The sequence below is a fragment of the Vombatus ursinus genome, unplaced genomic scaffold (assembly GCF_900497805.2).
Source record: "Vombatus ursinus unplaced genomic scaffold, bare-nosed wombat genome assembly UNPS02009205.1, whole genome shotgun sequence".
Classification (NCBI taxonomy): domain Eukaryota; kingdom Metazoa; phylum Chordata; class Mammalia; order Diprotodontia; family Vombatidae; genus Vombatus; species Vombatus ursinus.
In genome coordinates this window covers 61,951,461-61,968,652 of record NW_020948983.1, presented here as the reverse complement: position 1 = coordinate 61,968,652, position 17,192 = coordinate 61,951,461, and the positions used below count along the sequence as shown (strand labels likewise).

General features: G+C 33.5%; 1 protein-coding gene across 6 annotated transcripts in view; it reads left to right on the top strand.

Moving 5' to 3' along the window:
* UACA (uveal autoantigen with coiled-coil domains and ankyrin repeats) overlaps positions 1-17,192 on the top strand; it is a 141,113-nt gene that overhangs the window by 101,206 nt on the left and 22,715 nt on the right. For 2 of the 6 annotated variants that reach the window (XM_027851714.1, XM_027851710.1), the window contains exons 6-14: positions 1,159-1,229; positions 1,444-1,550; positions 2,595-2,776; positions 3,771-3,808; positions 4,989-5,114; positions 7,254-7,361; positions 9,581-9,613; positions 10,721-10,819; positions 13,112-13,139. In XM_027851714.1, the coding sequence (XP_027707515.1) occupies positions 1,159-1,229; positions 1,444-1,550; positions 2,595-2,776; positions 3,771-3,808; positions 4,989-5,114; positions 7,254-7,361; positions 9,581-9,613; positions 10,721-10,819; positions 13,112-13,139 (792 nt within the window). The remainder of the gene's footprint in view (positions 1-1,158; positions 1,230-1,443; positions 1,551-2,594; positions 2,777-3,770; positions 3,809-4,988; positions 5,115-7,253; positions 7,362-9,580; positions 9,614-10,720; positions 10,820-13,111; positions 13,140-17,192) is intronic. The other 4 variants (XM_027851712.1, XM_027851713.1, XM_027851709.1 and 1 more) reach the window with 3 other exon arrangements.

Genomic DNA, 17,192 nt, shown 5'->3' with positions numbered 1-17,192 from the left:
AAACCAGTTTTCCTTTCTATAGTTTTATTTAATAGAAAGATAGTTATTATTAGTGTGAGAAACAATATAGTAGGACTGAGAAATTCATTTTTAACATAAAAATGATCTGGTTTTTGTGTTATTATTACTTCTAAAAGATATATATTTTAGTTTCTTTAAGATTTTCTCTATATTTTTCATTCTTTTAAGACAGAGTTTCTGAAACTATACTTTATGATATATTCAAAGCATAAAATTGATAAAACTAAATATTACCATGTATCTAATAGATAATTATATCTTTGGATCACATTTCACTTGTTTAATGTCATAGTTTAGTGTCAAATGACACTTTAATGTAATATATTAAGCATATTTTACTTTTTAAAATGTATAACAAAAACAGAATGATGGTTTTATAATTAAGAATTTTATGAATTAAGGTTTTGTTTATGCTTGCAATAAATGTTTTGAGTAAAATATTTTGCATTGATCAAAAGACATTCAGAAATGAAAGTATGACAGAATTTCACAACACAGACACTGCTGAGCCAATGTTCTTTTCATCTTGATACCTCAGAGGAATGAGCAGATGCAGTTTTTTTTCCACAAGATTATAAATTCCTCTGATTCATGAATATACTATTTATTTTTCCTCTATTTTAGATGTTAAAAATAGCCAGTTTGTTTTTTAAAAAACTTTTAGTAAAGACTAGAATATCTGACCCTGTTTTTTACATTGGAAAGAAATCAGCAGACAGATGAAACACATTTATTTAAGACAACCTTATGAAATATATTTGACTTTTTTTTTTTAAGTTAAGGTGACATATGGAGATGCAGGACAGTTAATTACCATGTATAAAAGTGGAGAATAAGTAGCAAATTTAAATTTGATCTTAATTATCCATGTTTTTCTATGCATGGTAGCACATTCTGTTCACGGCCAAGGAAATTTTCTTGTAATAGAGAAAAGTAATTTGTTTAGTCAAAGTGAATTAATACAGTATTTTTAAAATGATTTAGTCGAACAATTCTTAAAATAGAAATGTGATAGTCTGTATCATCGAGACCAGTGTATCAGAGGTTGTGAAGCTTTTTAAAAGGTAGAAACAGTTTGTGTGTTATCTTGATAGGAGAACTTAACATATGCTGATATGTTTTCTTTCTAATATGCAGCAATGGCAGATTGTACTTCTAGCATACAGCTACTTTGTGACCATGGAGCCTCAGTAAATGCCAGAGACGTGGTAAGTTAAGTTATATTCATATATATGTGTTCATATAATGTAGGTGATAACTGCTTTTCTTTATTTCTTTTTGGTTACATGGTGAGCTACTTGAGGGAAAGGACTATTTTTGGCCTTTCTGTGTATCCCCAGAACCTAGCAAAGTGACTGCTACATGGTGGGTGCTTAATAAATGCTTGTTGACTTTTCAATTTGTCTTCTTATTACTGTTTAGGATGGGCGGACACCACTGATACTGGCCACTCAGATGTGCAGACCAGCAATATGCCAACTTCTTATTGATAGAGGTGCAGATGTTAATGTCAGAGACAAACAAAACAGGTAATGTTAATTCAGTAATTAAGTGGCTAATTCTTTTAAATTTAGTTTCATGTTTATGTGGGCCCTACCAACCGGGAAATGCCTGTCCCATTTTATGCAATAGATGTATATTCATGAAAAGTTCTATATAAATTGAATTAAAGCAGGAGTTAACTATGTTAAGGACTGGCTGTTATGGTGAATCTTTTGTAAAACAAATAGTAGTTAATCAAATTTATTATTATCCTTTCTCCTTTCTTTCTTTCTTTTTTTTGTTTTTTTTGGTAAATATATTTTCATGGCAGATTTATTCAGAACTGGGGCCACCTTAAATCAATGATTTAAGATTATGAAAATTGAATCCTTTTAAACATAATTTCATTAAAAAATAGCAAGCTAGGTAAGATGCATAAGGCAAACCAGAGACTTATTCAATAGCCACATGAAAGCTACTTAAAACTAATATTCAACAAATTGAATTGTTAGTTTACTTAAGATACCTGAAAAAAATAACATTTTTGGTGTGTTGGTTTAATTTATAATTTGACTTTCTGATATCTGATATAATTTTCTGACTTGTAAAATAGTAGAATTTAAATATGTAAATAGTGTAATTTAAGTATGTGAATTAGTTAAAATGAAAAGGAACTCTTTCAATTATATCAATTGTTTAAATTTCTTCAGTGAGATAAAAGAGGGAAAGAGGAGAAAGAAATGATGACTTTTGTCTCAGTTAATATCTCAGTTAATCAAACCTCCTGAAACAAACCTGTTGTTGTTTTATAACAAAGTCAACTATCATCAAAGCAATACCCAAATTTCCTAATTTATTTGAAACGATGTTGGTGTGTATTAAATAGAGTCAGTAGGACCTAAATTAGAATCCCACCTTTGACACTTAGTAGCTGTATGACTAGGCAAGTCATTTAACCATTGTATCATTCTTCAGGCAACTCTTTAGGATTTATCTAATGAATCATAGGGGGATTGCAGTCCATAGTTTTCTTGAATTCTATCAAATGTTTCCTTACAATGATTCATTATTGTGGTTGTGTCTTGTTTTAGGACTGCACTTATGTTAGGTTGTGAGTATGGTTGTAAGGATGCTGTGGAAGTTTTAATTAAAAATGGTGCAGATGTCAGCTTGTTGGATGCCCTTGGTCATGATAGTTCTTACTATGCAAGAATTGGTGATAATCTGGACATTCTAACCTTAATGAAGACTGCAGTTGAAAATGCAAACAAAGGTACCCAGAAATTTCCTTAACTTTGAATGAATAAATGAATGGGTTGATGGATGAATGAATGAATAAAAAGCATATATTAAATGCTTACTGTGTGTCAAGCATTGTACTAAGTTTTGAGGATAGAAATACAAAAACAAGATAGTGCCTGCCAAAGACATGCCCTTTCCAGAGTCAATGGTAGTATTGGTTTGATTACTGTTTTCTGAGCATTGGGGTGGAGAGTATTGTAGTATGCATGCTGTAGCAGTAAGACTGGCAAGGAGATGTCCAGGGTGAATGATTCATTAGGATATGTTATCTTAATTTAGGCAAACCAAGTTAAAATAAGCAAAACAATACATATAGAAATTTTAGTATTTGAACTTTTGAGAACAGAAAACTTTGCTGGAAAAAAAGTTTGTCTCAGTAAATCTCTTAAATATCTATTTCCTTATATATTATATTTTATACAGATATATAAAATATTTTTTACTTGGTTATTTTAGATCCCTTAAAGTAGAATTTACTGCTAGTTGTGCCATAGCAGAGTCTTTGGTTATTGTGGCAACTCTAATCCATTGGGAAGTAGTTTAGAAACCTAAAGAAAGCTGAAGTGGAGTCATAATAGTACTATTTTTAGAAATGGTTTTGTCCCTGTTAGGCGGGTATATGTTAAAAATTCTTGAACTTTTTCCTTTGAGTGAAATAAAATGATAATGAATAAAATCAGAAAATCAGCTTAGATAAAAAATAATAAAGATAAAGGAAGCAGTGAATTATAAATAGGGAAAAGCAGTATAGAGATATATGTTGGGGTCTCCTCTCTGCCACTGTAACTGTGTGGGCCAGGTGAAGTCACTTTACCTTTTAGCCCTGGTTTATGGCAGGAGACTGGACTACATGCTTTCCAAGGTCTCTTCCAAATCTAAAATTCTGTAATTCTGTGAATTATGTATATCCAGTCTAACATAATTTATTGTTAGTTGTTTTCATCCCTTCCTTTTTTGTTCTTTAGGGAGAGAATCTTCAAAGAAAGGACCATCTTTCCAGCCGGTAAGCCCTCATTCCAAAATATAATGAAGAGAAACTTCCCATGGGTTACTGGATTGAAAAGACAAATGCTACCAAATTGACATAAATTTAATGTCTTAAAAAATCTAAATAGGTTGTGGTTTTTGTAATGATTTGATGGAGGATTTTCAGGTTCAAGACTTCTTTCCTGATCATTCCTGGCTGAACACTGAGAGTCTTTAATCTAAATTTTTTTCAGTGTGTCATTTAATTTATCTCTAATCCTCATTTTTCTAATTTCTAAAGTGGGGTAAGTATATACTTACATATTTTTGGATTCCCAATGTTATAGGAACATAACCTGTTATGTTATTTAGTTATATATTAGTTTTAGATTGCTGACTTGCTGATAAAATTTAGAATCTGCAAAAATTTCTCCCCTGACATGTTCATGAATAATGTTTTAGGTTATAATAAGTCATTTTTGGAATGAATTTTGCTGATACCGTATCCCATCCATTTGATGTAAAGTCTTGTCATCCCTGTTCAAAAGATATATACGTGTATATATATATATATATATATATATATATTTATATATACACACACACATATATATGCATGCTAGTTAAGAATGAAAGAAAGCTTACAAGTTTTATTTCTCCTTGTCAACCAGAGAAATGCTTTCTTTATTGTCATTCATTCAACAAGCATTTATTAAGTGTCTACAGTGTGCTAAGTGATAGGAATACAAAGAGAAAAATCAGTATGGATTTGGCTCCTGTTTTTTTGTATTATAATCCTAAAGTGTCACTTTGCTTGAACATATTCTTTTGATGATTTTTAATTTTGGAGTTATATGATCATTTCTTTGAATATATTTGTTGAAATTATTATATTGATTTGAATTTGATACATTTAAGTAAGACATTGTGCTTTAAAATGGCTTTAATACTCAAGTAATTTAGTATTTTGAGGTTTTCAAATAATAGGTTAAAATTATTTAAATGACAGTTATTTGAAAGTGAATTCCATTTTCAGTGAGATGGACTTTTTGGTTTTATGGATAGAAATACTGCCACCTTGTGTAATATAGAGCAAAGCTTAACCTAGATCATCAAGCAAAATATGCTAAGTTTAACATTTTCTTCAAAATAGATTTTTTAAAGGCTTTTTATTCTTTCATAGCTTTACCTTGTTACATTTTAATGTAATAATATAGGTATCTTATGTTCCATCGAAGCGAAATCTGTTGCCTATGCAAGATGAAGTAAATATAAAATCATATCAGAGGGAGCAGAAAAATGTTCAGGTAATGCTCCAGGAGACGGGCACACTCAAAGAAATGGTATGTTCCTTTGAACAGTAAAATCAAAAGTATTTGGATAGGTTTGTTTCTGTTATTGTGGATTCTCTATTATTGCTTGATTCTCCTTTAAAAGAAAAATGAATTATTCCAATATTTCTTAGTTGACACCATTTAATTTACATAGCATTTGGAAGTACAGTAAGTTTTTCACTGGTAGTTTTTTTATGTCAATGAAATCACAGATCCAGTCCAAACAAACACACACACACACACACACACACACACACACACACACACACACACATTTATATATACTTGTATGTGTGTGAATATGTATATGTTTATATATGTATATGTATACACATTTGAGATATCAATTCTGATTGACACTTTTTCTATAATGTATTGTTTTTGAGAGTTACCTGGGGCACGGAAAAGTTACATCACTTGCCACATATCATGTCTATGTCAGAAGAAAGACGTAAATACAGGTCTTTACTTCAAGACATTAGCTAGAAAAGAAATCCCAGCATAATAGCTATCTGCTGTCTTAATTGAACTTGGTTTGTTTTGGTTTGCCTTGTTTGGACTTACTCAAAATAGTGATATCCTGTAGCTTCTGGGTGTATTGAGGAAAGAAAAATAATATTTATTAAAAAAAAAACAAATTGTTGTTGGAGTAGAAACAGTGACTATGTGGTTTACATGGCTGAAATGCTGAAACACGTGACAAAGTAATTTATATGTAAATACCAATAGTGGCTTTTATTTAATAAGACAAGAGCACAATTGGTTTTCATATTCTTGTGCATTTTCTATCATGTATTGTCCTTGGGAAAAGATGTTTATAGATGTTGTAATAAATACTTCTTAGTATTGTTCATTTGTTTTTACCAGATGACCTAAGTGTTTTACTGTTTGTCAACAGTAAAATATTATTAAGGATGATCTCATTACAGATTTTGGAGGCTTAAAACTAAAAATAGTTCTGATTCATTTGGTTAACAGACTCTTTTTGCCTTGTTTTTCTCCGAAATAGTATCCTTCATATGCTAATTTTTAAATACTAGTATTTATTGTTATTATGATGGCACAATGGCAATGTGGTAGAATGGGTAGAATGTTAGCATTAGAGTCCAAAAGACCCGAGCATTAAAATCTTGCCTCTAACACTTGCTGTGTGACCACTGGCATGCCATTTAACTCATCCCTGAGCCTCAGTTTTTTCATTTCTAAAACGGGGATAATAATCCCTTTGGTACCCACCTTACAAGGTTGTTGTGAAGTTCAATTGAGACAATGCAGAGGTTCCCAAACTTTCTCAGTTCATGGTGCCATTAGTGTGTGTCAGTAATTTTTTCACGGTGCACCGAATCCAAAAGAAATACCCACAAGTTCAGTTTATTAAGTAGTTAGGTCAAGACAACTGAATAAATATGTCCTCATTACTTAATAGCTAATTAAAAATAATACATATAGAGTAAAAGAAAAAGTATTATTTTTATTTCGTTCTTAACCACAGTTATTTACTAATGAAGTGTGTGTACCTTTTAGGCATTGCACAGCTTCTCAAACCTTGGAATCAGATTGGACACCAATATCCTCATTTCTTTTTTATTTTATGTTGATTTTTGCATAGTACTTGCTTTTTATCATAGTAACTGCTGAAAACCCAACTTTGCAAAGATAACATGTTACAAATGAGAAAGTTAGAGAAGCAGTTGGCGCAGCTGAAAAGTACAAGTGAACAAAACGTTTCTCAAGTAGAATATCATTGAAAGAGGAAATGTAGTCTTTTCTAATGTTGAAGCAGTGAACCTCTATGAAGGTAGTGGTTCACTAAGGGACCAACAGATGTTTATCCTTGAGTTTTCCTTGAAAATTTTAAATATCCTATTATGCCCCTGTGAATTTGCCATGGTGCACAGTTTGAGGACTGTAGCTAAAATGTAAAGTTTTTTGTAAACTTTGAATTCCTAGGTAAATGTTAATTACTATTATTATGTGTATTTATTTTCTTAAAAGTTAATTTTTTAACTTGGTTGGCATTTCAGTAGTTATTTTGTGTCTGACTTAAGAGACTGAGAAAATGTATTTATGGTTCTATTAACAAGAAATTTTCTTTTTAAATTGCCCCTTTACCTGTTAATTCTCGTTATTTCTCAATGTGTTTTTAAGGATCTAGAGGCTGAAAATGAAGATTTGAAAGAAAAGTTGAGAAATATTCAACAAGAACAAAGAATATTGTTAGATAAAGTCAATGGATTGCAACTACAGCTAAATGAGGTATAATCTGTGTATAATACATATTGACATTAAAAAAATGACCCCAAGTAATGTCCATCCTTAAGAAATATTTATGAAGCATGCACTATATAGTGCGAGGCATTGTGCTAGCCTTATGGTCTCTGTACCCTTATGGAGCTTATGGTTTAGTTGAGGAGTGAAGACAAATATGCAGAAAGAAGAGTTAGAGTACAAAGAAGCATATCCATTAAGTGCTATAGGACTTTAGACAAAGGAGCGTTTAATGTAGGCTGATATGATTAGGAAGGTAGGACTTGAGATATCGTCCTTGAAGGATGAGTGAAATTTGTACAGTAGCAGAGGTGGGAAGAAGGTTTGATTGACTATTGTCTAGAGTGAGAATGGAAAGTCAGAGATGATGCCAGGTTTTTTAACCTGGGTGACTGGAAGGTTTGTGGTGCTCTTGCTAGTAAGAGGGAAGTTTGTTTGTTTGTTTGTTTTGTTGTTGTTGTTTTTTTTTTAGTGAGGCAGTTGGGGTTAAGTGACTTGCCCAAGGTCACACAGCTAATACGTGTCAAGTGTGGTCTGAGGCCAGATTTGAACTCAGGTCCTCCTGACTTCAGGGCCAGTGCTCTATCCACTGCACCACCTAGCTGCCCCAGTAAGAGGGAAGTTTGGAAGAGGGGAGATGGGGCGCAGAGGGGGTGATAATGAATTGTATTGGATATGTTGATTTTTTGAGATGCTTACCAGAAATCCTGCTAGAAATGCCTACTATAATTAGTGAGGTTGGACTGAAGCTCAGCAAACAGACTCAGCGTAAATATCTGTGAATTTGTATATTGCTGATAATTAAGGCTTGGGAGCTGTTAAGATCACCAAGTGGAGAGTATAGAAAGGAAAGAGAAGAAAGACATAAGACAAAGTTATGGGGTATATCCACAGTTTAGTAGGTGTGATATAGATGATTACATAATCTAAAATACAATTCATAGAGACTTGATATCTTTGCACTTTAATTCAGAAATTATGTAGAAATGTAGCAGTTAATATACAATTTCTATCTACTTGGAGCATTTTCTTTTACTTGTGAAAAAGAAAACTTAAAAAAAAAATCTCAGCATTTTCATTTACAAAATAGAAACTGTGGATAAAATTGTTGGTGCCAAAACTAATCAGAGCCAGAACTAAAACCCCAAACCAGAAATTTAGGAACCAATACTATATCCCCTAGTCCTACCCTGTAAGCCCCCAGCAACAAGCCCTCTCCAATCCAGAGGTACACTCTACCCAATTCACTTCCTGCCTAAAATCAAACCCATATAAGCCTTGTCATTTTGGTCTTCAGGGAGTCTCCCCTTCATCCACGTGTGAGAAAGGCAAACAGAAGTTAAATGACTTAGCCAAGGTCACATAGTAAGTATCTGAGGCTAAATTTGAACTGAAGTCTTGCTGATTCCGGACCCAGCACTCTTTCCAATATGCCACCTGCTCAGAAGACTGATCTTTGTTTGAAAATAAATTTTAATTTAAAAATTTAGAACTTGAATGGACATGTAGGCCAGAGGCCATATATACCAACCCCTTATTTTACAGGTCAGGAAACTGAAGCCAGAGAGCTTAAGTGCATCACCAAAAGTCATATAAAGTCATATAAGTAGCAAGTGTGATAATGGCCTGAATGAAAGTGACAGTAGAAACAGAAAAGAAGAATTGGTTGGGAGGGATGTGAAAAATTGATGAAACTTGACTATTGATTCTGTATGCAAGAAGTAGAGGAGTCAGACATAAGTGAGAAACTGAACTTGGGTGAAAGCAGGAGGAGGATAGAGATAGAGACTGAACTTGTGATTTCATTGATGTGGGGAACTCCTCAGTGAGGAAACTCCCTCTACCAGTTCAGGTTAACATCTTCTCCCCAACCTGGTCTTAAAGAATATAACCTAGAGCACTGAGGAGTTGTGACTTGCCCAGTTTTACTCAGCCAGTGGCTTGAACCCAGGACATCCTAGCTTTGAAGTCAGGTCTTTTCTGTCTACTACACCAACAAGATGACTATATGAAAATAACTCGTAAGCCCACATAGGATCACAAATTTATTGCCATAAATAATTTTTGTATGTACTCATTCTTATCTTCATATTCCTGTCATTGATGATATGTTTTTAAATATGAAGTTATTTTCTTTTTATTGGATGCAAAGTTCATCTATTTTTAAAATTTTCTATGAATATTGAAATTAATTTTCTTTTTTTCAGGAAGTAATGGTTGCTGATGACCTTGAAAATGAGGTAGGAGAAAAAAAAGCTTTTTGGAGGAAAAGATGCTCGTGTAAAAATTCTACATAACACTATTATAAAGAACTAGATTATGAATCGAGACTTAGATTCCAGTCCTAGTTATCAGAGTCAATAAACACTTATTGAGTGCCCACTATGTTTTAGGCTCTGTGTTAAGTGCTGAGTATAGAAAGAAGAGTAAAGACAGTCCTTACTCTCAAAGAGCTCACGATCTAATGGGGGTGGTGGTGGTAGTGGTGTTGGTGTGGGAGGCTTCCAGCTCGGGTATGATGAAGTCCTGCAGGCAGGATGTGAAATGATCTGAGAATGTTTGTTTCACAGTTGATTTCATCTTGCAGACTGGTGAGTTTCTAGAGATCTAGATAGTTTCTAAAGTGAGTTCAAGAGATGATGAAGTCCAGTTAAGTAGCCAGAAGGGTTTTTGTTTTGTTTTGTTTTGTTTTTTTTGCAAGTTAATCTCAAGTTAATGCAACTTCAGAGTTGTTCTACCTGTAAAGTTGAGGGAGAAAGAGAGACAGACAGACAGAGAGAACTAAGTACTTACTATACCTGAGGTATTATGTTAAAGTGGGAATATAAATAAACAAGAGCATCCCTACTCTCAAAGTGCTTACATTCTAAGGGGAAAGACAACACATAAAGGGGATCTAGAAAGTGAGGTAAGTAAGGAAGTAAGGCAGCTGGTATGGAGATAGAGAAGTCCAGAGAGTGGAGTGAAGTGAACAGGGCTAGGACCCCTTGTGAAATGGTGGCTTCTGCTTGAGAGTTGCCAATCAGGAGAACGGGATTGAGGGCATAGATTTTTATGGGTGGAAAGGGGGTTGTCAAGTAATGAGAGAAAACGAGAGTGTGAGTTGTCAGGTCTAGATAATTCATAATAGTCCCTTCTAATGCTAAAATTCTTTCATTTCTTTTTAATCTTTCAACAAATGTGGTTTTGCAGTGGTAAAATATTATGTTGTCACAATATCATGAAGTTTTCCGTTATTTGAGGACTTCAGTAGGGTAGGAGGTAGGGAGGCAGTGTCAGTCCGATCTGTGGTTTCATCAGTATAGGGACTTCCTGGTTTTTAGGTTTTTTTTTTCTTTTCATTTCAGAAAGAAAAACTGAGATCCCTTTTAACAGCCAAGGAAAAACAGCATGAAGAAAGCTTAAGGACTATTGAAGCTCTGAAAAATAGATTTAAATATTATGAGGTATCAATGTTGAATCATGGGTTCAATTTAACTTTAGGGGACAAATCTAATTACTTTTAAACTTACTTTTTCTTATTTTTAAAAATTTGCAAGTTGTTGTTTTTCTGCAGGTTAGATATCTCTATGTGTAGGTTCACTAAAAATGACTTATTCCTACAAGTAGATAGCAAAATTTCAAGGATTGTATGTTTTCATAAGTTTATTTCATTTGGAGTACCATGGTCAGACTTGACCTACCATTGAACTAGTTAGCTTTTTTCTGTTCTATAACCACAGACCTGCTCCAAGTGACTATTTCAGATAGATACTATTAGTCACTGAGATACAGGGGAATGTATGACTTACTCAGGACATATCCATAACTGTTACTGGTAAAACAGCTTCAAACATTTTCATATAAGGTATAGTGTCATATTTGAATACAGAGATAGTACATTCTCACTTCTTTTGACCTGTTTTATGTGCATATACCTCTCATACCTGCTGTTGTGACTATAGGCATGTCACTTAACCTTTCTTAACTTCAGGAAGCATTTATATAGTACCTACTGTGTGCCAAACACTGTGTTAAGTGTTTTACAAATATATCTCACAACAACCTTTGGAGGTAGGTACTATTCCCTACATTATAGCAATGTTTGAATAGCTCCTAAGTTTTTTAACTGTTTTAAAAATGTAATTATCTACTCCTTTGATATATATCCTGTTAACAGAAAGTATTCTTCTAATAAACTTCAACAAATTAAATGAGAAACTTTTTTACCCTTTTATAACCTATCACAATACCGAATTTATCTGGGGACCATGCGTGTAGAAGAGTGGTCATTTTTTGATTAAGTCAGTCATGAACAGCTACAGTTGACATAATATCTAGTTTGCAAATATCTTTAATAAAGTGTTACCAAAAAAACTATTTGCACTATCTCCAGTGCACTGATAAATTACCTTGAAAACTTGCTTTTTGAATTACTTTGAAGGTATATTGCAGTGCTTGTTTTGTTTGTTGACTAGTGTTAAATTTTATATGTAAAAGATCTTGTTCATGCACATAATACAATAATAATTAGTTGCTAGTACTTAATAATGATAATTTAGTTATAATATTGTTTATAATTTTCACACCAGAATATGGACTTGTAAATGTTATTAGTATGTGTTTTCACCCACAAAAATATATATAAATATATGCACATGTACACATATGCTATTTTTATAATAACATATCAAGATGTACATTATATCTATGTATTTGTATTATGTGGGATCAAGAACAATTCAAATATATGGAAATTTAAAGTTTTGGGAATCTCCCTATGACCTCCTTTTAGTCCCAACTTGATTTATGAAAGGTATCTTGCTCAGGGTCACATAGCTAGTAAGTGTCTAAGGTTACATTTGAGTAGTCAGTCTTCCTGACTCCTGGCCCAGCTACTTTATCCATGTATTGTCCCATAACCCCATAGCTGTCCCATAACCATTGGCATTAGTCTTAGAGGCAGGCTTATCTGCATTTCAGCCTTGCTGTAAGAATTTCATCATTGTCTAGTGACAAGGCAATAGATGGAAAAGGTTTTAAAATACTAGGCGTTTGCCTTCTTGCTTTGGATGAAATGGAGGACAGTTTTCAAAATTGAGTCACTCCTGTCATGAAAAGTTATAGGAAGTTAGGTGGCCTTCTACCCTTCTATCTCTACAGTGATAACAAAAATAGCAAGTATGTTGAAAGATGTTTTGAAGTTATTTCCAGTCTATTTCTCCTAGGTAGGCAAGTATATGAGTTATGCCCAGAAAATATGCATTTCTCATAATATTGTCTGTTTTTATTAAAAAAAAAGTGTAGTAAATTTCTTTATTCCTAACAAATTATTAAATACATGTAATTTTAGTGGATTTTGAGCAAAATGTTTTACAGTGGAAATAAGTGAAGTATATCAGATGGCCTAATGTCTTGGAAAGAGCATTAAATTTGGTCTCAGGTGACCTGGGTTTTGAATCCCAGTTCTGATACTTTCTCACTGTGTGACCAGGAACAAATCATTTAACCTCTTTGAAGCTCTACTTTCCCTATAAAGTAGACTGAAGGCACACTTGAACCACCAACTTCACTGTCCTAAGTAAAACACTCTGAACTCTAAAGATTAAAATGAATGTGAGCTGTTATTTTTGTTATTTTCTTGATACTGACATTAAGAAGGTTTTATAGTGGTTGTTCAGGTATCATACCAATGTAGAACTGAGTAAAATAAAGCAGCTTCTCATTTAAAATGTTATAATTTGTGTTTCTCATTTCAGAGCGACTATGGAGGAAACTTCAATAATCGTAAGTACCTAAATACAAATTATACTTCATATTTAGATTATAACGAGAAAAATGGTTATTTGGTCTTACTCAATGTAACTCTTCTTGATGGTGCTGCTAAATTTAATCTAATTACCAATATATTGCACTTCTCTAAGACTAGATGGAACCAACCAGAGTTAAGTATGTTACTTATAGATTTTAACCTTACATTTTATATTTATATAAAGCACATTTTTGTATAGTCATTGTCTGTTCTACCAGATTGACTTTGCATATCATGAAGTGAGACTTATTTTTTCTTTAAATTGAAAGGAAGATACTCTCCCTCACATATTAAGGGAAATTATTGCATACATTCCTGAAGATGATTGTAAGAAATATGAGTAAATATTTTAAAACTTCTTGAAATTTCAAGAAACCACTATTATAACTTGAAGCCATGCATGGTGTAACTTCCAAGTTTTTTCATTGTTCTCCACTTTAAACTGCCTGAAATGCAACTTATACACATACACAATATGTACACATATACCTACATTTTCTCCTTTACTAATGTTCTTCTCAGCTGGCTCATTTTGGTATGGAGGTTGCCCTGGTTTTCTAATAACTGTCATCAGAGCACAAGCTCTGACACTTTCCACCAAGATGGAAAGGCTTTGAGTATCAACTTGATGATGCAGTTTGGCTTCTGAGTTCCTATTTGGAGAGATTCATCCCCAATTTAGCTATAGTTTAATTGAATATTTTGGCCACAGTAATTTTCAGAGTTAGTATACTGGCTTTTTGAAGAGGTTATGATCAGTGTTGGTGAAGGGAATGGCCATACTAATGAAATTCTGAAACCTTAATGTATAAATTGTACATTTTATGCACAAAAAATAACACCTCAAAAATTAATGGAGAATTAACTAGTTATATTTAGAGACACAAATTATTAATATTCTGATCATGCTTGAGTTAGTGCCTCTGTATATTTTATGACTTACTCCACATGTATTAAACTCTTAACTGTGTGCAAAGTACTTTGCTGATTGCTGGGCATACAAAAAGGAAAAACAGTAGTCCAATCCCTGCCTCTCAAGAAGGGCATAAGAAGTAATAAGTTAAGGTCTCTAAACAAAGTTCTAGAAGTAATAGTAAGAGAGAAGTTACATAAAAAAAGATATTTGTATATAATTTAACAGAGAAAATGCATATTAAGAAATTGTCAGTATTTATATAGGATAAATCTAAAATATTTATAAGCAGTTTTACAGTCATTTTGTGATTGTCGAGCTATAACCTGATCATTTAAGAAAATGAACAAACATCTTTTGTTAACAAATAAACAAACCATCTACTGTATATTTTTGCTGGGGAATCAGGACATGCTTCATTGTGATGGTATGGCTTATATTTATAAAGCCCCTAAAGCTTTTCAGAATGTTTCCTCGTAAGGGAACAGAGCATTTCCTCATCTTTCCTTCAGGCTCCTAAGTTCGCAACCTTGTTGCTGTCGTTATCTCCTCACTTATTCTCCCCCAACATATCTAATTAGTTGCCAAAACTTACTATTTTTACCTTTCTGTACCATTTCTTACATTGTTGGAGGCATTTTGTGCACTCACATAGGTAACACTACTTCTCACCTTAGTTATTGCAATGGCTTCCAAATTAATCTCCAGTCCATCCCATATGCTGCTGCCAAAGTGAATTTCCTTAAGCGCAGGTCTAACCCTGTCATTTCCCTACTCAGTAAGCTCCTTTGGCTCCCTGTTCCTTCTAGGATCAAATATAAATACCTCTTGTTAACTTTTAATACCTTTCACAACCTGGACCCACCTTATTTTTTCAGCCTTATTGTACATTACTCCCTCTCCTATACTTTACAATCTAGCCAAACTGCCCCTCTCTTGGGTTGTCACATGTGACTCAATCTCCCATCTCTGTGCTTTTTCGCTGGCCACCTTCCATGCCTGGAATATATTCACCTCTGCCTCATAGGACTTGTCTCTTCTTTCAAGATGCAGCTCAAGCATTATCTTCTACATGCAACTTTTTGTGATTTCTTACCCATTTGCTGGTGCCCTCTACTCAAACTACCATGCATTTAAATACTTTGTATTTATTCTCATATTTATATATGTCCTTGTTGAGAGTGGGAATTGTTTCATTCTTCATATTTATATCCCCATTGCCTAGCACAGTGTCTAGCATGTGGTAAGTGCTTAATAAATGCTTGTTGATTGATTAATTGAAGAGAGATAGTGTGGTATGGTAGAAAGAGGGCTAGGCTTGGAGTCTTGAGGACCTGTGGTTGAATTCTGTGTCTGGTACTTATTAGCTGTGGGACAATAGGCAAATCATGGATCCCCGTTTTACAGATGAGGAAACTGAGTAATGATACCTGACCCATAGGACTATTGTGAAAATCAAAAGAGACAATGGATGTAAAGTACTTGACAAACCTTAAAGCACTATACACATGTCAGTTATTATTATTACTCCTGTGAAATGTTTTACAAATGAGAAAATTGTGTCTCAGAAAGTTTATAAGTGACCTATCTGAATGGGAACTAGAACTTGGAAGAGAGGTTCTATGAGCTGGGCTTTAAAAGGAGAAAAGAATTTAATAGATGGAGCGTCTGTTCCAGGCATAAGGGACAACCTGTGAGACTACATTCAATGAGGTCATAGAATTCCAGAGGTAGAAGTGACTTCAGGGATTTTCCAGGCTAACCCACACCTGAAATAGAAAACAGAATATAAAAAATAGAAATAGAAAACTCCTTATAATATGCCTAACAAATTCCTGCCCTTTGAAGAAACAGCAGCAATAATAATGACAACAATAGGTAACAGTTATAGGGCTTTAGGATTTACAAAGTACTTTACATATGTTGTCTCCTTTGATTTTCATAATAACCCTGGGATATAGGTGCTATTATTATTATTATCTTTGTTTTTGAGATGAGGAAACCAAGGTATAGAAACCTACTTTCGGATAACTAATTATTGGGAAGTTATTTCTTAAATCAAGCTGGAATTTGCCCCCCCCTTTTTTTTTGGTGGTGGGGGGAGTAATTTCAATCCACTGCTATTAATTCTGCCTTTTGGGACCAAGTAGGGATCAGAGGTAGTCTAGTTATTCTGGGATATTCTTGAAGGGGAATAATGTGAAAATAAGGTTGGAAGGAAGATATTATGGAGAACATTAAATGCCTGACTAAAAGGAAAGAATGATATTAGTCAGTGTGTCATAAAGTTCCATATTTTTGATCCAGTTTTCTTTCTTTCCTTTCTCTTCTCCCACCCCTTCCCACCACCAAACCTACTGTCTACTGCCTCCCTAACCCTTCACTTCTCTCATTCTTTCCTCTACTTTGCATGAATTTGTATAAGTCCAAATTTTCTCATTTTTTTTGAATACCACATAATATTTCACTATATCAACATACCATAATTTATTGTCATACATAGTTTCCAATATTTTGTTATTACAATTAAAGCAGATTTTTTTTTAGTATGGATAAAACCTGTTTTCTTTCCTGATGATTTTTGGGAGGATAGAGTCCTATCAATGAGCTACTGGATAAAAAGTGTGATCAGTTTTAACGCTCTTACTATATATTGGTGTTTTGCTGTCCAGAATGTTTTGGATTATTCTTTAGACTGACTAATAATGTATTTAAGTGCCTGTTTCCCCATAGTCCTGCTAATCTTAGATTTTATCTGTCTAAAAATATTTTGCACATTCTAGTGATGTAAAATGGATCTTAAGCTTATCTTTGTTTATTAAGTATTTTGATGACTTTCTTTTGGGAAGGTAGAATGGCATAGTAGCTAGAGTGATGGATTTAGAGTCAGAAAATCTGGGTTCATATTCCATCTCTGCCATTTACCACCTGTGTGACCTTGGGCAAGTGTCTGGAGTTGTTTCTTGTAAAATCTGTAAAATGAGGGGTTTAGAGTAGTTGACCTCTAAGTTCTAAATCTACAATCCTCTAACTTTTCATGTGGCTTTTAAACAGTTTGGTTTTTTTCCTTCATAAATGGCTTGGTTTTATCCCTTGAACATTGATCCTTTAGGGA